The 21,700-nt window shown below is 46.4% G+C and overlaps 1 protein-coding gene across 1 annotated transcript in view; it reads right to left on the bottom strand.

Moving 5' to 3' along the window:
• The window catches only part of Tecpr2 (tectonin beta-propeller repeat containing 2), a 96,043-nt gene that overhangs the window by 27,454 nt on the left and 46,889 nt on the right, over nt 1-21,700 (bottom strand). Inside the window, exons 5-12 of the mRNA XM_028764488.1 lie at nt 20,659-20,816; nt 14,043-14,355; nt 11,359-11,491; nt 8,947-9,279; nt 6,948-7,879; nt 4,435-4,618; nt 2,525-2,698; nt 967-1,147 (exon numbers count right to left, since the gene is read on the bottom strand). Of these exons, the coding sequence (XP_028620321.1) occupies nt 967-1,147; nt 2,525-2,698; nt 4,435-4,618; nt 6,948-7,879; nt 8,947-9,279; nt 11,359-11,491; nt 14,043-14,355; nt 20,659-20,816 (2,408 nt within the window). The remainder of the gene's footprint in view (nt 1-966; nt 1,148-2,524; nt 2,699-4,434; nt 4,619-6,947; nt 7,880-8,946; nt 9,280-11,358; nt 11,492-14,042; nt 14,356-20,658; nt 20,817-21,700) is intronic.

Below are 21,700 nucleotides of genomic sequence, written 5' to 3'. Positions count from 1 at the left end.
CTCAAATATTTTTTTTTTTTTTTTTTGGTTTTTCGAGACAGGGTTTCTCTGTACAGCCCTGGCTGTCCTGGAACTCTCTCTGTAGACCAGGCTGGCCTCGAACTCAGAAATCCGCCTGCCTCTGCCTCCCAAGTGCTGGGATTAAAGGCATGCGCCACTACCACCCGGCAGTCCCAAATCTTATATGTTAAAAAGATATAGCCCAGGACAAATTTCAACTGACTAGGATAAAAATACCAATGAGCATTTTTATCTAACCATTACGGTCTCGAAACAGAAATGTGACAGCAGGTAGCTCCACATGGAGAACATGTGACCTGGTGACTCTGCTGCTCCAGGACATTTTTTTGTTGGTCTGTCTGTCTGACTCTCTCTCTTTCATTTTTTACTGGACTTCCTCCCTCCCTCCCTCCCTCCCTTCCTTCCTCTCTAAAGATTTATTATACATATGTAATGTTCTTCCTGGATGGCCAGAAGAGGACACCAGATCCCATTACAGATGGTTGTGAGCCACCATGTGGTTGCTGGGAACTGAACTCTGGACCTCTGGAAGAGCAGCCAATGCTCTTAACCTCTTCGCCATCTCTCTACCCTACGCTTTTTTTGGATACATGTATCCAAGGCTGAGGATGACTGTGAGCTGATGCAATTACTGGTTGCCTCTGTCTCCTAAGCGATGACATTACAGGCATGTGTCGCTCAGCTGAGTTCACGTACTGCTGAGGATGAACTCAGGGTCTTGTGTACGCTAGGCAAACACTCCACCAGCTGAGCTCTAGACCTAAACCCTGACATAAACTGGAATGTGCCCTTTGGCAGTCTGCCAGCAGAGGAGTACAGACCAGTCTGTTGAGGCCAACTCTGACAAATAGCAAAAACTCTACCACCACGAAACCTGTAGTTGTTGGTTTTGCCAGAAAAGGCTCACCTAGGTGGCCGGTCAGGAATAAATGCTGGGGCCCATACCTGACAATATCACACTTCCACTGTTCCCCTTCAGGACAGAAACTGCTCACGCCCTCCCGGTACAGGAGGGCCCTCTGCTCTGTCAGTGCCCACACAACACTGTTCCGGGCTGCGATCTGGGACAGTGGGTAGGGACAGTCGACCTTCACGGCTCGGGCGCAGGGCCGATCCACGCTGAGCCCTGTAGAGAGAGAGGAGCCCCGCAGACTCAGTAGCAGCATGGCACACTCTATTTTGATCTGTGGTTTTCTTTTTTGGTACTTTTGCTATCTGTGGTCTTTTATAATAGATACCTTTCCAAGTACAACTTCTCAGGTAAAACCCCAGACTTATACTGCAAGGCCTGTGCACAGTCAGCGCTCCCGGGAGCTTCCCTCACCTCTTTGTGGCTGTCAGTGATGTGTGTCGTGTATCTAAATGATATCAAAGGCAACTCCTGAGGGAGCGGGCTGGACAGATGATATGTAAACCCTATAGTTTTGGTCAGCAGGTAGGTTCTACTAGTATAATCACAAGGGCACCAGCAGAGCTTGCAACCACGAGGACTTGCCCATGGGACATCTTTGTGCAAATGGTGCCAACCGCAGAGTCTAATTCAGTAGGACGGGAAGGCGCAAGGTGCTATGAAAACTGCTCTGACACCATGGTTGGAGGTCACCTGCTCCTTCCTTACATGTAGGTCCAAAGTATCCTCTTTCCTGCCATGACCAAAGTCAAGTGCCCTGGAAGCCAGATGTGCCCGTGTGTATTGGAGCAGCCTATTTCCACTGAAATGCCTAAGAATTAACTAAGCTGAAGGCTAGAGCCCCACACATGTCCATGAAGTTGGCAGTGCTGATGACCAGGTGATGACTTCCACACCAGAGACATTCCACACCGGGAGAACCATTACTGGCTGATAGCTCACTCTAAAGACGAAGCCATGTTCTCAGAGTCAGTATTAAATGACTACATCAATCTTCACGCAAATCCAACATGGCCTCATGAGAGCACCACAGAGCCCCGGCTCCCAAGGCCATTCCCCCGACAGTACACAGTTCCCCCTGCTGACAGTATGCAGACACTGACTCATTACAGTCTATTTTAAATAAACGAGTCCCACTGTGCCAGGTCTAGCAGCTAAAGGTTTCCCCGAGGGCAGTTTCCTAGGGCGAGTCAACCTGCTATCTACAGAGAATTACTTCTTGTTGTTTCCCCCCATCCACTTGTAAGTATGTGCTCAGGCTTTGACCTAGCTGAGAAAAGAGGGAGATGTCAAGTCATGGCTATTTCTGCTTTCCTCTCGTCCTGGATACTCCAGGATATGCACAGGCATATGGATGGGCAGCAGGAGCATCGGGCTCTACCCACACAGCATCCTGCCCTGCACTCAATCATCTATTCATTCCTGTCCAGACTAGTCTGTGTCAGGGGAATTGCCCTTCCATGGCAAACAGTGCTTCTAGAAATGTTCTCACTTAACTTGGTTTTCGGTCTCTGCATCCTGTGACTGCTCTCAGAATGTGACTAGCTGCAGATTCAGCAAGTGACAAGGACAAGGTATATGGCCTTCGACTACCTGTCTGAAGGTACAGATCTCCGTTGGTCCTGATGATCCAGGCTGTGTCATCACTCAGGGCCACAAACACAGCCTGGGGCAGAGCCTCGTACCAGTGCCGCTTCCCTTTGATGGTGACTTTGCCACAAGCAAAAGCACGGTTAGATTTCTGTTCAATCTTCCAGAGAAGAGCCCCTAGGAAAAAAAAAAATTCTACTCACTGCTAAACAAACATGAGATTCACCTATACAAACGCTCCATTCTCGGCCCTGCAAGGGATAGCTTTCTAAAATACATCTTGTTGCTTCCAACTCAGGAAAAGCCCACCAGGCCGGAGTTTAAACCCACCAGCTCTATGTTGTCGGACAACATATGAATGTGTCCAAGTCTCACTTTTCTCAACTGAAAAGTGGGTCATTTCCACCTTTTGGGACTGATTTAAAGACTAGATGAAAGGAGAAAGCCACCACATAGCATGGGGATGGCAAGAGGCAGTCACTCATGTAGGGGGAGAGAAGCAACATTTCATTAGGTACCTGCCCACTGACGCATGAGGCACAATTAGTGCCCAACACTTGGGAAACACTTGAGGACCTTGGGAACGGGCCTTTTCTGGATCACTTATGTGTATCTGAGTTGGGTCGGCATGTTTTCATTCAAAAGAATTCTAAGGAACAGATAAATGAGGTGAAAAAGGTGGGCGGCAGGCCAGAGGCACTGTGGGAGAAGGCTATGGCACTGGGTCGGGTGGGGAATGCCAAGGAATGACTGAACTGAGCTACCAAGGCCTCTCTCTAGCCTTGCCCTGCAACACCACAGAGCCTGAAGCATCCAAAGAGGATGATGCGCTCAGCTGAGAAAAGTGATCTCACAGAGACAGACAGCTCCAACCACAGCAACCAAGGAACGGTTGGTAAAATAAAAAGTAATTAATACAATCAGCAGAGAACCAACACTTCTAAATGGCTAGGAGGAGGAGCTTAAAAGCATATGACAGAAACAGGAAAAAAATGAAGATATACAAATTATACAACACCAGCTAATGGAGTGGGCTATTATCTCACCCAGTCTCCAGGGAAAATCAGTGCCAAGCAAACAGTGAAAGAAAGGCAGCTAACAACTAATAAACTAATACTTTAACAAGAATGTCCTTTCTTTTGCTTCTCCTCCATGATGCCCACTGCTTCAGAAGAGATAAACGCGTATCCAGCATTAGGAAAACGCAAACGAAGCAGAGTGGGGGTTATGCCTATAGCCCCAGCTCTTGGGAGGCTGAGGCAGGAGGACCCAGTCTGAGGCCAGCCAGAATTCCACTGAATTCAAAGTCAGCCTTGCTATACAGCATGGTCATGTCTAAAACCAAAACAAACAGATAAAGAAAACCACTAACAAGTAAATGAGTCTCCACAGCTAAGGGGGTTATCTCAGCCGAGCAGAACTGTATTCAAAAACGTCTCCGTGTACTCACTAAACACTAAAATGCTAACCGATGCACACAGTGTGAGGACCTCTGCTACTGCAGTCAGGGAAACGCTCCCTGGCACATCCAGCACACAGCCAGCCTGTCTTCACTACTTCAGTTGTTTTAAAGCAACCCTGACAAACCGAAATACATGGTATTTTTAAGAGGATTTAGTGTTCCAACATGAGGAGAGAAAAAAAACCCTCAAAACTCAAATTATTTGTATAACTTACAAAAATATGTTCCTTGTGTTATCACTGCAATTACTAAAGTAAAAAACAAAAAACCAAGCAAGTATGTTGAACACCCATTACCCTAACCTGTCTCAAAGGAAACATTCATGATCTTTACAGTACTCAGCTAAGCTGGCAGGAAAAAAAAAAAAAAACTCTTTGCTGTTGCCAGAGGACAGCTGCCTTGTGAGGGGGAGCTGTGTTGGGGGTTGGGAAGTGGGAGCTGGGAGTCGAACCTGAGGGAGAGACTGCCATCTGCTGGACAGCATCTTCAAATCTCTGCCAGCGCAGCCCTGCACCAGGCAGGGCACTGCAGAACAGGCCACCTTTGTAGTCCAGGCACCAGATAAACTTTTCCGAGACCGCCAAGCTGAGGATGCCATAGCCAGGACCCGAGTAGCCCATCCAGCTCTCTGCAAACTAACAAGGACAGAGGCCAGTGAGTTCTATGGCAGAGGATACTGCTGCCTTCATCATACTGTTACCAACAAGTGGGCAGGATACTGAAGTCAAAGGATCGTTGAGGAACCTTGCCTACTCCTGCTCTCCTTGGATCCAGTCCCAGGAACATTCTGGAATAGGAGTTGTGGTCCTTGTGGAAGATTCCATAACATCCCTGGATAACACTTTCTCATGGCACAGTACCCTTCCTAAGTAATGTTCGAAGATGTATACAACCACTTGTCAAAACAAGACATTGTCACCTTGCAAGTCCACATTCAAGAACCACATAACTGAGTCACACCCCTCCCACAAAAAAGTTTGCAAAAGAAAACAGAACACTTAGCTGGGCGGTGGTGGTGCACGCCTTTAATCCCAGCACTTGGGAGGCAGAGGCAGGTGGATTTCTGAGTTCGAGGCCAGCCTGGTCTACAGAGTGAGTTCCAGGACAGCCAGGGCTACACAGAGAAACCCTGTCTTGAAAAACCAAAAAAAAAAAAAAACAAAAAACAAAAAAAACAACAGAACACTTAAAGTAAGTTTATGATATGACTTTGGGTTATACTTATAGCTATCCTGGTGCATATGCCTTGTACAGGATACAGGCCACGCATGCTGGTAGAGCATGACATCACATCAAAAGAGACCAGGCTTTATTCTATACAAACCTTACTTTATACAAGGAGGTGTGTTCATTCATGAAAGAGAATGGTTTTTACCTTTTTCCACCTGGACTGTTCACCACAGCAAACTTTTCTATTAGCCCTTGCCTTAAACAAACAAAGAAACAAATAAAGAAACAAACAAAAAACCCCAACATTTCTCAGCTTTTCTGCTATTTGGAGCAAGACCAGGTATGACAAAGCTCGGTAGAAAACCTTAAGAGCTCCGGGATCCTTTCCCATGGGTGAGGGCTTTCTTAAGTTAAAGTCCTAAGATCCACTGACAGATGTGATCAGCCAGCTAACACTCTGTCAGGTGATGACACTGCTGAGGCTTCCCACAGCTCTGCACTTGCCTCAACACCCTTATCCAAGTCCCACCCAACTGATGCTCTGAGCATGTGCCTGGCTTCCCAGAAACAAGGAGTCCACAGCTAGCTGCCACCTGCACTGAGCTCCCAGCATGAACACACACACTGTCAGAGCACTTAGGAAGCAGTGCACTGAAAAGATGAAGGCAGATGCTGAACAAGTCGCCCAGGTTCTGAGATAGAAGACAAAGAACAGCGGAGAGTCCTGGGCCATTCTGATCTTCACTTGTACTGTGACCTGGTGGATACACTACTCTTCTGAGGCTCAACTTCCTCCTCCATATAACGGGGATGACTGCACACATGTCCTAGTTTGTTTGTTCTACAGATTTATTTATTTAATTTATGAGTACACTGTAGCTGTTTTCAGACACATCAGTAGAGGGCATCAGATCCCATTACAGATGGTTGTAAGCCATGGTTGCTGGGAATTGAACTCAGGAAGGACCTCTAGTCAGAACTCTTAACTGCTGAGCCATGTCTCCAGTCCCCCTACACATGCTCTCAGCACGGGGATGCAGTGTGGGCCTCACATCAGCTACCAGGGAATGCGCTGGTATGGCTAGCACTGAAGCCAAATGTATTTGCAAAGACTTACACGCCAAAGAAAGTAAACACTCAAACATCACCCTTAGGGCTGGGCATGGTGGCACAAGACTTTGATGCCAGTACCCAGAAGGCAGAGGCAGGTGGAACTCTGAGTTCAAGGCCAGCCTGGGCCACAGAATGAGTTTGAGATCCTGTTTTTAAAAGTAGTTTTAAATATAAAACTCCCAAGAACAATAAATTGTACTGGCTGAGAGGCCCCACAGCAGGTTGGGGCTTCACTCTGCAGTGTGTCCTGGGGCACTATAAAGATACTGCAGAAACAGCATTTGTGCAGAGGCCTCCAATTCAGACTGATGTCCCTACTGTGAATGGACTGCGGGAAAGGCAGGAACTACCCACCTCATATGTGCTCAGAGCAAACAGTCCTCTGCACAGTGTCGTTCCAATGACCCCAGGCTACCTTAAGTGCCTACACTGGTGTGGCCTTGAAAGAGCCCACTTTTGTTGGTAGGAGGTTAATTGAGTGAGATCAGAAATAATATAGTTCAAATGATTCAGAGTCCCTGCATTGGAAATTCCCCCAAACCTAGACTTTAAAGCTGCAGGTTTTGCAGTACTACGATTTCCGTAAGAAGGAAAATGATTGAGTCTGCCATGGATGCTCTTTAAAGGAAAAGCAGCAGCCGCCACACACACTAGTGATGTTTCCTGCATCAGCACACAGACCTGATCTGCCTTGAGCAGTGTGGTTTCCTCAGCACCTGGTTGGCTCAGCTCCTGCAGAGAGCGAGCAGCTCCAAGCTCTGTGACACTTGTCTCTGAGGATGAAGATGGGAGTCCATGGGCATAAATGTCTTCCTCATCACTGGATGTCACTGCCTGATCCTGGAAAGGTTGGTCCAGCCAATGGGCATGGGTGTTGGCCACTGAGGCAGAGGTAAGAGGAGTCACCTGTCCTTCCACATTTCCCATGTGACATTCAGAAGTGAGTGTTTCCTTTTGACCTGTGTCACTATCAGTTAGTAAATGCCAAGGATTTGAGCTCAGAGGGCTAGGGACCTCCACCTGCGTCAGGATGTCTGCTTCTGGGCTGGCCTCCCCAGTGCCGACCTCATAACCTGCAATCCCAGGCAGCCACTGCTCAGCACCTGGGGGCCAGCTGAGGCTGGAAGGCAGCATGCTTGAGTCCAGAAATGGGGCTTCAGAAAAAGTGCTCTGGGCGTCACTCAACTCTATGGTGTCCACCTCCTGCTCCTCAGCAGAGCTGTTGTGTTCCCGCAGGCATAACTCTGTATGCACTGCTGCATCACCAGCAGGAGCAGGCTCCTCTTCAAGGCCTGAGATGATGTCGGCACCTCCCACATCCTCCTCTGGCTGCAAGGGTAAAGTCAACACTCCACTGAGCAGGTCTGTGTCCACTGGGTAAGGGGCAGGTCCAGGCACCTCCAGGACATGGAATGCTTCCGGGCCATCGGTCTCCTGTATGATCCCATTCACCTCAGCACTGGGGTTGCCCTCCTGGTCTGGAGACTCTGTGCTCAGCTGATCCACACTGCTGCCCAGAACACTGGAGGTCAAGGACTGGGGGCTGTCAGCGGGGAGCTCAGAGCAGGGTGTTGACTCGAGGGAACTGTGGCAGGTGCTCTTGCTTCCTCCTTCTGATTTAAAATGAGAACATCCAAAGTAAGGCATGAATCTACAGAAACAACCAGAGTACTGAAAAAGCATTTGGCTCAAGAAAAAATATTTTAAATGAAGGATATTTAGTTGGGTATAAATTAATCTTTATAGTCCCAGATTTGGGAAGCAGAAACAGGAGGCTCATGAGTTTAGAGCTGGTCTGAGCTACATAGCAAGTTCCAGGCTAGTCTCAGCTATTTGGTGAGACTCTGCTCTAACACCCCCATAAAAAGAAGAGGAAGACAAAGAAGAAGCCTGTTAAGTAGAAATGATCTTAGTACAGCAGTGTCTAGTGAAATGGACATCTCACTGGACACTGAATTTCATTAGTGAGATGCTGAGAAAGTGGAACAAGAATGAAGCGGATGGATTACAGGCCAACTGTTAAACTTGTCAAACGCGGAAGTGCTCACAAATGCTCCTTTCGACACTGCAGCAGCCTTTAGCTACAAGCCTCAATAAGCACCCAGGAGCGAAGTGCGTAAACAGTTCTATGTGGCTTCTATGTGGCCTGGGTGGTGGCAAATGCCTTCAGTCCCAGCACTCGGGAGCCAGAGGCAGGAAGGGCTCCATAGATCTCTACCTCAGAAAAAGAAAAAACCAGTTCTATCAAACAGTTAAATCCCATGTATGGTAACATGTCAAGACAAAATGTAAGATGTCCAACAAATCCCTGTTTCAATGACTGTCCCACATGTTTATAATGTCTCTGATCTGATGAATGGTATACATGGTAAGCCAACATCTTATATTAACTATTATCTTAAATATTAAAGAGCAAAATCCAGACCCTTCAATCCGAGCCTGAGCACATGGATTACTGTCCGATCAACACAGGCCCTCCAGAGATGCTTATGTGTGTACGCACACACTGTTAACGTGTGGGGAGGCTCAGGGTGGAAAGTTCTCTGTCTGCCAGGAGCAGCAAGTGCCCCTTCAGTGAGAAGCATTGTCCCTTCCCAGTTGATGTGCACGTCCCCAGAGGTTCTGGCCAGGCTACCCTAGGTGTCACACGAGTAAGTGTGCACTTGCTCAAGGACAGTACCTGTCTTTCTCTTCCTCCTCCTCTTCTTCACTTTGATAGGTTTCACGATAAGCTCCTGGTCAAAGTCTTCAGAGCTGATGACACTGAATCTCTGTGAGGATGGCTGACCACTCTGGCCCAGCTCAGGGCCAGCCTGAAGTCCAGGCACCAGCAGCGCAGAGCCACTGTCCGTGGAGGTGAGTGAACTGCTCCTGCTCCGCTGCTCACTGGCCACAGAACTGGCCACAGAAGAGCCTCGAAGCCTTGTCTCACAAACAGTGGCCCCCAGTGACTTCTCCAGATGCTGTCCATGGACCTGCTCAGAACATCTTGTCATCTCGGGACCGTCTCTCACTGAGAAAGAAGAGATTGGTTTACTACTGCTGGTTCTTGGGAAGATGACAAGGTGCAGCACTCAGCCTGCACCAGCAGCCTGGGCACCAGCAGCCACGAAACACCCAACTTCATCCTGCTAAAAAAAAAATCAAGCAATTCCACATTCTCCAAACCCAGAGAAACTCAAAGGATTACACAGGAGACTCCAGGGGACTTCGTGTTCTAGGAAGCTCATATAGCTAAGATCAGTAAGACAATTCACTATAGTTGCCTTTTGCAAACACTACCAGTAACAGAATACCACTAAATATAAAGCACTTCTCATTTTAATTTTATAAATGTTTATAAATGTTTCTATGTCAAGAAGATATAGTTAAGTTAAATTCCCTACTTATACTATGCTTTCATTATACCCTGATAGTGTCTAAGAGACATTCTAATTAAATTCCTTGAAATTCAAGGAAGAGAAGTAATTTCCCACTCGAGTGGGTCCCAGCAGAGGACACACGGAGGTCAGTGTCAGTGCAAGCATGGAGCAGGGTGGAGGCCCCGTGTGGGACAGGAGTCCTGTGCTAACAAGCCAGTAAACGTCCCACTGCAGTGGACCTCCCTCCATTCAACAAAGCACCTCGGGCTAGAGCTTCCACACCTGGAGGAAGCTCTACCATCACCAGCTAGAGCTTTCAACACCTCACCACGAAAGTGCAGTGCACTTCCACCGACCATCTACTGGGTGCTATGCACTGTACAAGGTGCCAGGTAACAGCCATCGAGAAAATTTATGAACTCTTATCCTTGAGGTACAAACATTCTCCTGAGGGTTGTCACTGGGCTGACTGGGTGCTGAGTACACACTGGCAAGGAGAGAGACTTAACTCTGTCCTGCAGTGACTTGCCAAAGATCACACAAGGTAGTGGGAGCGCTAGGTCTAGAGCTGTATGTGCTATGTGGAGCCACTAGCAAAATGTGACTTCCAAAATTCAAGTTGATGGAAATTAAGCAACCTTTAAAATTCGAATTATTAGTAGCACTCACCACCTGAAGCACTCACCACAGATGGCCAGTGATGTGCTCCCAGACAGAGCACATCTGAAGCAGTCGGCTCCACAGATAAAGTTCTCCTGTGCAGCAGTGCCAGGCCACTGCTCTCTGTGAGCCACACTGGACCTTCTTATACTGCTCATAAATCTTACATGCACTTCTTATAAGAACCCTGGGTTTAGAATATTCACCCCAACCCACTCTCTGCTTTGGGAAGATAAGTAGGGATAGTAAGGAAAGGCTGGCATGCTGGCATCACCCCCAAAAGCAAGTTCAGCATCGAGCCCGAGCTACATCAGCTGCTTGAAAACACTGCTACGCTTCTTTGTTCATTAGCAGTTATAGAGCATGTCCTTAACATGTGCAAGGGCTGGGGTTGAATCCCAGCCCTGCAAAACCAACCTACCAAGACAAGACGAGAGCCTGCCTCTGTGGCAGGTACCTGTGATCCTAGCACTTGGGAGGCTAAGTCAGAAGAAATGCAACTTTGGGTCAGTCTGGGCTATAAGATCCAGTCTAAATGAAAACAAACAAAGACCATTACGGTGTACATAAACCATAAAATAAGATCCAAAGCACAGGAGAAAATAACAATCCCAAAGGATAGTCTGTGCCTAGGGCAAGAGATGTACAGGAAATTACAAATGTCATTGTTTTAAAATTACACAACCTTGTGCTTCGGAGACATTAACCACACAGAGTCTCAGATAGGGCACCTGGACGAGGTAAGTGGTTTCTGATTTCTCCTTCCTATCTTTACACCCGGAGGAAGCTCTACCACCATCAGACTGCCTAACACACCTTAAAGTAGGTCACCTCCCTGACAAGCCTCTAAATACCTCCTTGCTTAAGCAAACCCCAATGACAGAACCTTTTTTTGGTTCTTCAGGACAGGGCCTCTCTGGGTAGCCTTGGCTGTCCTGGAGCTGCCTCCCTAAGTGCTGGGGTTAAAGGTGTGCACCTGACTTTAAGCACACTTTTCCTAAGCAGGACAGACACTCTAAATCAGAGGACTGACAGCACACACAGCAGCACACTTGGCAGTTAATACAAACCTATGGATGCGAGTCCTTCAGGTCTGCTTGAAATCCTTATAATGTTCCTATCTCCCTTTAGGAAAAATATTTCATTTTCTGTGCAGGAAACAGACACAATATCACCCAGTCCTTCCAAACCAGCAACTGTGGCCTGTCAAAACAAACAAACATGCAACCAGGCAATAAACAAGCAGGTGAGTAGTTATTAATTAATTGTGAGTAATTATTGGATTTTGTCATGGCAGTTCCTGGAAAACTCATAGAAGCAATCCAACCCTCGGCTGGACAGTGTTTGATATGTGGAACCTACAGTCACACACATAACTCAGTAGTGAGACGCCACGATGGCTGGTGTCGCCTCTCTCACCTCTTAGCCATTGTCTCCTGACCCTCTAGCTCTCTCCCTTCTTATGACGGGAAGCTCATATTCTGTTAGGGCAGGGGCTCTGGCCAATCTGAGCCACCTGTCATCCTGCCTATGCTGTGCCTCACCGAAATGGAGTGTGTCAGGCCGAAGCCCAGCCCAGCCCTCAGCCTGTGCACGGGATGTCCTTTCCTGCTGACTCACTCGCCTTAGGAAGTGCTGCTGAACACTGTCATCCTGAGTGGCTAACGGTGTCTGCTACAAACCTGTGTCCCATGTCTCCTATGCTACAAACCTGGATGGACTAAGAATGACACACCACCCAACAAGTGCCCCTACTGTGTGCTTTCCTACAAACTAGGACAGTCTTGAATCCCAAGGCTCTTGAATTGAAAGAAGGGAGGGAAACGGACCCTGGCTAAAAGCAGATGGTACTACATAGGATTATCCTGGGTCCACACTAGTCTAAAGCAGTTCTTGCTTTACAGTTGACAGTGTACACAGAGATTAGTTAACTGCAAAAGACACGGAGCCTAGGTTCTCTGCTAATTTTCAGGTAGTCCTGACAGAAAGCTGGAAACAGGACATTAGGTTCCGAAAGCTGCCAATCATGGTACTTGGCAGAAGTGTAGACAGTGTCTGTTCACAGACACACTGTCTCCATTTCCCTGCCTAGGAGGTTAATTACACCTGCACTGAGAGGCGCAGGTCAAATGCTCAGATGAAAAGCTGATGCAGTTACAACATGTCTTAAAGCCAATAATTTAAAAGTTCCACGGAAAGCCAGGAGAAAAGTTAAGTCATCCACAATGGGAGAAACCAAAGAAACAAATGCAGGACTAGAAGGTGACCCCTGATCCAGAGGCCCTGTGCCCCACTCAGAGACTTCCAGGGCCAAGTTATCTCTGCACCAAAAGTGTCACCAAGCATGGCCAGTAACTAGAGAGGTGTCAGTGGGAGCAAATGAGTTTGATTCTCTGGGGACACTCTCTCTAGAGATGCTGTGCCACAGGCCCACAGAACTCATGTGGAGGAGAGAGAGCATGGCCTGGATTCTGGAGGAGAAGGGTTGGGAGTAGGGCAGGCCAGAAGCTCTGATCTTAGGACAAGAAGTAACTGAAACCAAACAGCTTTGTTTAAAGTCCTAAATCAGCTTCTGAGAGTGATGCATTATCACCTGATTTAGGCAGAAATGTTTTCTACCATGAGTTAATGGTACTGGAAAGTTGCCAAGATATGCCAGTTAGTTTCTAAAAAGAAATAATATGCTTGTCTTTGGATAAGACGCAAAGGGGGAAAAAACCAAACCAAAACAAACAAAAAACAAAAAACAGGGGAGAGCACAGTGAACAGGGAACCTGCTCCTGGGCAGCACCACCAACTTGGACTGGGAGACAGTCCTCAGAGTTACTGTGTCTGTCAAGTCTGTCTTCACTGGATGGGATAGATAGGAATTTGGTAGTCAGAAAACACATGATCTATATAAAGACTTCGTAGCACAGTATGAACCCAGGTACTCAACAGGTTGAGGCAAGGCAATCAAAAGTTCAAGGCCTACCTGGGTTACAGAAAGGTTCAAGATCAGCCTGGGCAGCTGAGTGGGTCCCTGCCTCAAAAATAAAATGTAAAAACAACAAAAACAGAGCTATATAGCTCTGTAGTAGAGCATTTGCTCAGCATTCATAAGTAAAATGCAAGACTGAAACAAAACACACAAACTAGAAGTGAGGGGTGTAGCTCAGAGGAGGCAGAGCATGTGTTTAACATGCACAAACACCCTGAATCCAACACAAGAAAAATACATGCATGCATGCATACATACATACATATATACATACATACACTCGTACATGGAAAGGAGAGAGCAGGAAGAGAAGGCTGATCAGTACGAGGCTTGGCAGACAAAGGTAAAGGTACTTACCATCAAATCAGATACCTGAGCTTAATCTCTGTGACTCAAGGTAGAAGGAGAGAAATAACTCCCACAAGTTGTCCTCTGACCACAAAGGTGCCAGGACATGTAGGTATGATCACAAGTAGGCACATGTGAGTTTGCATACGCACACAAATAAGTGGAATTTAAAAAATGAATCAAATATTATAATGAACAAGTTTAATTGGAGCTTAAAAAAAACCCAAAATATCAAATTTCTTAGAGTAGGACTATGAATATCAAAAAACAAGTTTTTTTAAAAAAAAAACTAAAAATTATAGAATTCCATTTGATTTCCTTGGTTGTCTCAAAGGGAAAAGTAAACACCAGAGTTAAAACTGTTCCTTTCGTCTTCTCAGGAACCCAGGAGTTGAACACCAACGACAGGTGCAGTTCTCCACATACCTGATTGACGGTGTCCAGAAGGTAGATACTGTACTCATTCCAGCTCAACACCCAGCCTTCTCGGAAGAAGCAGGAAACAAGCCCCAGGTGTTTCTCAGGCGAGCTGCAGCTTCCCCCATCAGAGGGCTCCAGACGAGGGTAGAGCTCAAAAGGTGTGACTCCTCCAGCAAAGACATCCTTGAGGATAAATGTAGCTTGAACAGTCCCATGGACGTCAGCCTTCCACAGCCGGAGCCCAGGCCGGGCTGCATACAGAGTTAGATCGCTTTGCTTACACAGTCCTGGTATAAAACAAGCACCAAATTTCCCAGTACTAAAATCGGAAGAAAAAAATGAAAAGAAAGGAAAAAAAATACAAGCATGGACTAACTGGAAGTGATTCAATTGTCAGTTCCTCATATCTACTCTAAGAATCTACGGAATAACAAGTGAGTGCTTTTCTCACCCTCTCTCCTGTCTGCTGGTCACTAAGTCACACTGGCGTCCGTGCACCCAGGCTCCACCACGCCTTCACAAGCACACTCCGCCTGTGTCATCAACCGTCCCCACAGCACAGCTCACACAGTCTCATACCTCCTGTCCATTCTCCCTTTAATCCTGACAGCAGCCCCACAAGGCCGCCGTTACAGCTTCTGTTACAGAACACAGGCTGACGCGTCCAGGGCTGCCCCTGCTATCCCCGCTTACCATGCCGCTCCTTCGAGAGTCTGACGGCTACCATCACCCTAGTCCTCGAATGAAAAGCTTTACTCACCTCTGGAGCAGCTCATCTACGTCTCAGAAATTCTCCAAACCCACCAAGCGTACCAGTTTCCCTTCCCATCCTCAAGCTTGGTAGTCTTTTCTTATAACACTATAAAATACCCAACACACACAGAAGAGCATGTGTGGGAGCTGGGGAGACTGCTCAGTGCGGTTAAGAGCACTGCTGCTCTTGTAGACAGCCCAGGCTTGGTTCCCAGTACCCACATGGGGGCTCACAACCAGCGGCATCTCATGTCAAAGGGGTCTGATACCCAGTTCTGACCTCCTTTGGTTTCAGGCACTCATGTGCTGTATATATTTCCTTTTCCCGCTCAAGCTGAAGATGTGTGTGTGCGTGTCTTCAGACACAATACTCATACACATAAAATAAATAAATCTTTAAAAAATAGAGACGATTTCGTTGTTGAGAGCATGTGCTGCACTTGTAGAGACCCGGGTTTGATTCCTGGCAACCCCATGGTGTTCACAGCCATCTATTAACTGCAGAGCATCCAACGCCCTCTTCTGCCCTCCATGGGCACCAAGCACACACATACAAAAATGCAAGCAAAACACACAAAAAATAAATAAATCTAGCCAGTCATGGTGGTGCACACCTTTAATCCCAGCATTCAGGAGGCAGAGGCAGGAGGATTTCTGAGTTTAAGGCCAATCTGGTCTACAAAACAAGTTCTAGGACCAACAGAACTTTACAGAGACATCCTGCCTCAAAAATTTTTTAAATAAATAAATAAGATGAATAAACCTATGCACTAAATGTCACAAAGCCTAATGCAGTGGCTCCCAATCTTCCTGGTGCTGTGACCCTTTAATACAGTTTTTCACATTGTGGGGACCTCCAACCATAAAATTATTTTCATTGCTACTTCATAACTGTCATCTTACCACTGTTATGAATTACAATGTAAATATCTCTGTTTTCAGATGGTCTTAGGTGACCCTGTGAAAGGGTTGTTCATCCCTAAAAGGGTCTTGACCCAAGTATATTGAGAATCACTGGCCTAATGGAATTTGCACCAAGGACCTACCTTCTGCCTTCAGACCAAGTTAGAAGCTGAACCATGCATGCCCTCTGTGCTCATAATGATTTACCCTGGCCAAAACTCAGACCAATGGGCTGAATTTTATAGATATCATTCTCATTTTTAATGATACTTACTCCAACACTAATTTAGCACTTTCATTTTAATAAATGATGCCATATGTATAATTTTGCAGGTTTTAAATTTAGGGATAATTAAATTTTTTTAAAAATGATGTGCTTTTGCATGTTATTACGTGCGTATGGGAGCAAGTGTCAATACAGGCCAGAAGAGGGCGCAAGGGCCCCTGGAACTGGTCTTAGAGGTGGCTGTGAGCCATCCAACATGGATGGTGGGAAAGGAATGCAGATCCTCAGAATGAACAGGTATGAGCTCCTAACTGCTAAAGCTCTATACGTATATCCAGACATAGTGCGTGCGTGCGTGCACACACACTTTTTCCCCCCTTTCCCTTCTCCTGCTTGCTCCAGCCCCACTCATTCAGGCTCAAAGGTTTCTATTTATTTATTGTATGTAAGTACACTGTAGCTGTCTTCAGACACCCCATAAGAGGTCATCAGATCTCTTTACAGGTGGTTGTGAGCCACCATGTTGTTGCTGGGATCTGAACTCATGACCTCAGGAAGAGCAGTCAAGTGCTCTTAACCACTGAGCCATCTCACCAGGCCCGCCCCCTGATACTTTTTGATAATTTAAAGTAACTTGTCTTTTATACTTAACCAATGTTCTAAGATTCATCTTTGATTTAAAAAACACTATAGTGCTTATTCATTTTTACTGCTGTATAGTTTTTCACAACTTATTCAATTTTTACCATTATCTCTTTCTCTGAGCTAAGATCTCATACAGCCTAGGTTGAACTCAAATTCAAAATTCTACTGGCACACTTTCTTAGATTCTACAGCTACTACACTTGGCTTTATAGTGTTTTAAAAAATACATATATATATCACTACAAAATGTTTCCTTGGGTACTGAAATATGCATGGATTTGTGTAAAGTATGCACATCTATGAATCTAATATTTAAGTTTTGTGGTACTGGGAACTGAATCCAGCTACTACTCCACTGTATACACAGTGGTTTTGTTTTTTTAATTAGAAATCATTCAAGGGCTGGAGAGATGTTTCAGTGGCTAGAAGCACTGCTGGTTTTATAGTGGACCTGAATTTGATTCCTAGCACCCACATCAGTGCAGCTTACAATCTATAACCAGGACAGCAATGCTCTCTACTGGCCTCAGATACCTGCACTCACTTTGGCAGACATACACACACTTAAAATTAAAAGTAAGTACACGAAATATCTTTCTTTTCCTTTTCTTTCCTAAACAAAGCTTCTCTGTGAAATAGCTCTAGCTAGCCTGGAACTTAGAGATCCCCCTTCCTCTGCCTCTTAAGTGCTGAGATTAAAGGCGTGTACTATTAAGCCTAGCTCTAAATAAAATCTTTTTTGTTTGTTTGTTTGTTTTTCAGTTTTTTCGAGACAGGGTTTCTCTGTGTAGTACTGGCTATCCTGGAGCTCACTCTGTAGACCAGGCTGGCCTCGAACTCAGAAATCCACCTGCCTCTGCCTCCCAAGTGCTGGGATTAAAGGGGTGTGCCACCACTGCCCGGCTTCTAAATAAAATCTTAAAAACAAATAATTTATTCAATCTTATTACTGGACTGTTACTGTTATTGATTTGTTTGCAGACAGGATTTCATGAACCCAAGGCTATCCTGGAATCTGCTAGTCCATGATGATTGCTATATAGGATAAATATCAGGATGACATAGAACTTCTGATCTGCCTGTCCCTACCTTCCAAGAGCTGGGATTACAGGTGTGTACCACTGAGTCCACCTACGACATTTTGTTCCTTTTCTTTTTTTTTCCCATGAGGCTAGAGATTGAACTCTGGGTCTCATCTGTGTTGGGCAAGCACTCTGCCCTGGGCTGGTAACTGGAGTATTATCTTGTTAGAACTGGAGCCCAGGCTTCGCCCATTGACCTGTGCTACATCCCAGCCTTTTCCTTAAACTGTTGGTTGGTTGGTTGGTTGGTTGGTTGGTTGGTTGGTTGGTTGGTTTGTTTGTTTTCTGAGACAGGGTCTCAGTATGCAACCCTGAATGGCCTATAACTCACTGGGTAGAGCAGGCCTGCCTCTGCTGGGATTACAGACCTGTGCTACAATGCCTGGCCTTCTTACACTATTTTCAATGATGGTGCCATGTGCCATGAGATTTTTTTTTTGCACACTCTTCCTAGCATACAGGACTGAGAGTCTGTCCAAGGTGTTTCCAGAGTAGGACTGTTGAGCTGCCACACTCAGGTTTACAGCCAATGTGCTTACCCCAGACTACCCACCTGGCTCCCGCCCCTGCCCCAAACTGAATTCTCAAGAGCTCTCACTGTTTGACAACCTTTGTCAACGGTCAGATTTCTACCAGAGTTCAACCTGAAGAGGTTTAGCTCCACTGTGCCTTGCTGATTCTTTCTTTAAACAGTCTTTAGCGAATCTGGACAGTACAAAGGGCACTGGCGTGAGTCACTATTAGCCTTCTGAGAACTCTGTGTGCTAATCTTTAGGAAGCATACCTTCCGTACCCCAGGTGGAGTGAGAATGAACGAGAAAGCTCCATTAAGCTCAAAACCAAGTGTGTGCCATTCCCAGTCTCCTGCCTGAGGAGCTGCCATGTGCCATCCCTCAGTCCATAGCTTCTCGCTCCCCATCACCCCTAGGGCTCTCCCTAGGTGGAGAGCCCCTCTGCATAAGGGTATCCCACTAGGCCCCACTGGTGCCTTAGTAAATTAAATCCCTCTGGATAGGATCCAGGGAGGAGATCATATGTCAGATTTGGCATTAGAACAAAGATCATTAGACTAATCATCTGTTTTGAGCCCACAGAGTTTTCATAGACAACTATGTAATAGGACTGTTTCTGAGTCTTGCCTTTAGTGGGTTTGTGCTGGAAAGGTTCCCTAAAGAGAAAAGCCCAAAGGAATCCTAGTTAAGCAACCAGTGCCTCTCCCTCCTGCCTTTCCTGTCAAATAATCTGTTGGGGGATCCAATTTTAAGTTTGCTTTCCTTCTACTTCTGGGACCTCTTTCTTCTCGTTGCTTCTGTTTTGTTCACTGTACGTACCAGAGCGTGTGTTTTACCCTGCACTCAGTGACCTGAAGCCTATCAAACTGGGCGTGTATTTGTGAAAGATGAGGACGAGGTCGGCACCAGGGCCACCCGCCACAGGCATTTGTACACGAGGATGGGTCCTAGACAGAGCGGGCTTGGAGGACGTTTGTGTGTTCTGGAGATTCTGTGAGGGAGCAGACAGAAGGCAGTTAGCTGGAAAGAACCAGCCCATGAAGCAGCCTTTCCTGAACCTTTGCTTAATGAAGCACATGGACAGGCACGGCCTCATCCTTGTAATCAACACCTATGGCAGCACATGACAAAAAGATAGTAAGACACAAGTTAGAAGTAAAATCATTGTCCCCTGAGAAAGAGGACTCATTCCTTTGTTTCTGAAGGTGGGACCAGTCCCTGACATAGAGCATACTTTATATGGAGACCAGGAGGCAGACCACAGGTTTGAGCTCACTGAGGGCATGTCAGACTACTGATGGCATTAAGAAAGGAGCCAAAGAGGGGTATGAGAGAACTTCCAATATGATGGCTGCCGGGCAGAGAAGAGAATGAACCTAGTGTTGTTGCAGAGCACAGGGCAAGGGTCAGCCATGAATACATCAGAAGTTGGCTGTGTCTTGTCTGGCCTCATCCACCTCTCCCTTGACACTTGTCACCGATGGCACCACCAGCCCCGGGAAGACCCTCCCATGCCTCTTAGTCTCATTCTCCAATCTGCCTCAAATCCTTTCAGCATCCGTTAACTCACTGTCATCCTTCCCAAACCTGTGCAGGCAATGTCCCTTTACTGAAAGGAGGACACAAGGTGGGGGCCCTCTAACTCCCACAGCTTCTCAAAAGCCAGTTCCCATCACCCACCTGGCTCCTGGCCCTCCTCAGCTAAAGTCCTCCACTGTTCTGCCTCCCCCTCTTTCATCCCCACACAGTGGCTATGGAGGTCCATTTTCTTGCTGGAGGACAGCAAAGTGCAGGATGTGTATGTTTCTTCTGTCACATGTCTGGTTTGTGGGGAGCCCTAAGTTCTCACCTTCTCTTTGTTGTCCTTTCAGCAGGTGATCAAAGGAGAGATACTCTTTTAGCCCAGAACTCTCTTTATTTTAGCCTCTCCTAGTCAGCATGTAGGCTTCACACTGAAAAAACTCTTCCCTGACCCTAGACTAAGTGGAAGGCTGCTTACATTTCTATAGCACCCTGTAGCCATTTCCACGTCTATCAGTAAGACCTGGGTCTGCCTTTTGGTCTCTATGACGGGAGAGGCCCACATCTGCTAGGCTACCCAGTCTCATTTGGCCAAAACCTACCAGTGTGGAGCACAGCAGCAGCCAGGAGCACAAAGGTGCTGAATTCTCAGGGCTCTAGAGAGAAACCATGTCTAGAGTGGACGCACACTACTACCCTCTGTATTCCTCAGACCAAGCCCTGGGGCGCACTAGCTATGCTCTCAGGTCCTGCATCTCCTCAAACTAGATGACTTCTTCGTCCCATCAGACTCCATAAAGTGTCTTTGGCAGGCACAGGCTACCAGGAACCCCAGGCTGGTGTGGCTGTGGTCTCCACATCTGGCTACCAGGAAAGGAATCCCAGACTGGTGTGGATGTGGTCTCCACATCTGGCTAACAGGAAACCCAGGTGAACTTAAGGGTCAATTCTGAGAGCCATGTGACACACCTAAAGCTTACCTTTTCCTTGGCTGGGATCCAATCTGCTTGACAGCCTTCTCCTCTGTGTAAAAGAGCAGGCTTCTCTGCAAGGTGGACACAAGCAGCACTTTCTGGCTGTAGTCCAGCTGCACAATGGAGGACGGCTCTTCCAACACAAGGTGTGAGTTGCAGATACCCTGTGAGACAGCCAGGTCAACAACGGCACAAGACTGCTCAGCTCCCTCACAGTGATTACCACACCCCTTGCTAGCTGTACTGAATTCAAAACGGTTCTGTGGTACCAGGCACAGTGTGCACACCTACAATCTCAGCACGGGGAGATGGAGGCAAGTACATCAAAAGCTCAAGGTCATTCTTGTCATACAGTGAGTTTGAGGTCAGCCTGAGCTACGTGAGTACTTGTCTCAACAAAACAAAACAAATTCAGAGCCATTGTTAACCTACTGCAAATGAGATTTGAAAAATTTCTTACTAACTAAATTTAGTAAGCAATTTGAAAATTACTTACTAAAATTTCTTAATTTACAAGACAGTAGAATTGACATTAATCTCATATATACCAAGTTTGAAAAGAGACATCAAAAATCTACATATTTCTCTAATAATATTCTAAGTAAATAGTTCAAAGAAGGATGCATAAAAATATGCCACAGCACATGTATTAAGTTTCTTATATAATATATGAAATCCTGTGACAATGATATGCTCTCACGGTTTCTCTACAAGGAATGGCTTGTGGGATGGCTCCACAGATCAAAAGGGCTCGCCACACAAGCCTGATGACTTGAGTTCAATCCCAGGAACCCATTTCTGAAATAGAGAACTGACTCCTGAAAGTTGCTCTCTGACATTGGCATGAGCACTGTGGCGTGTGAGGTTGCATTCTTCACACTCTTCACAAATAAAAAAGGTCATTTTTCTGTTAAAACAAAACATATTCATGTATCAAAAATCTGATTTTAACCCAGATATGGTGGTGTGATTGCTGTGAGTTAAAAGACAGCCAGAGCTATCTGATGTATCAAGACCCCAAGACCCAGTCTCAAACCCGTTTCTCTCT

The sequence above is a fragment of the Grammomys surdaster genome, unplaced genomic scaffold (genome assembly GCF_004785775.1).
Source record: "Grammomys surdaster isolate TR1022 unplaced genomic scaffold, NIH_TR_1.0 144, whole genome shotgun sequence".
NCBI classification, from domain to species: Eukaryota; Metazoa; Chordata; class Mammalia; order Rodentia; family Muridae; genus Grammomys; species Grammomys surdaster.
This window is presented reverse-complemented; position numbering and strand designations above follow the sequence as displayed.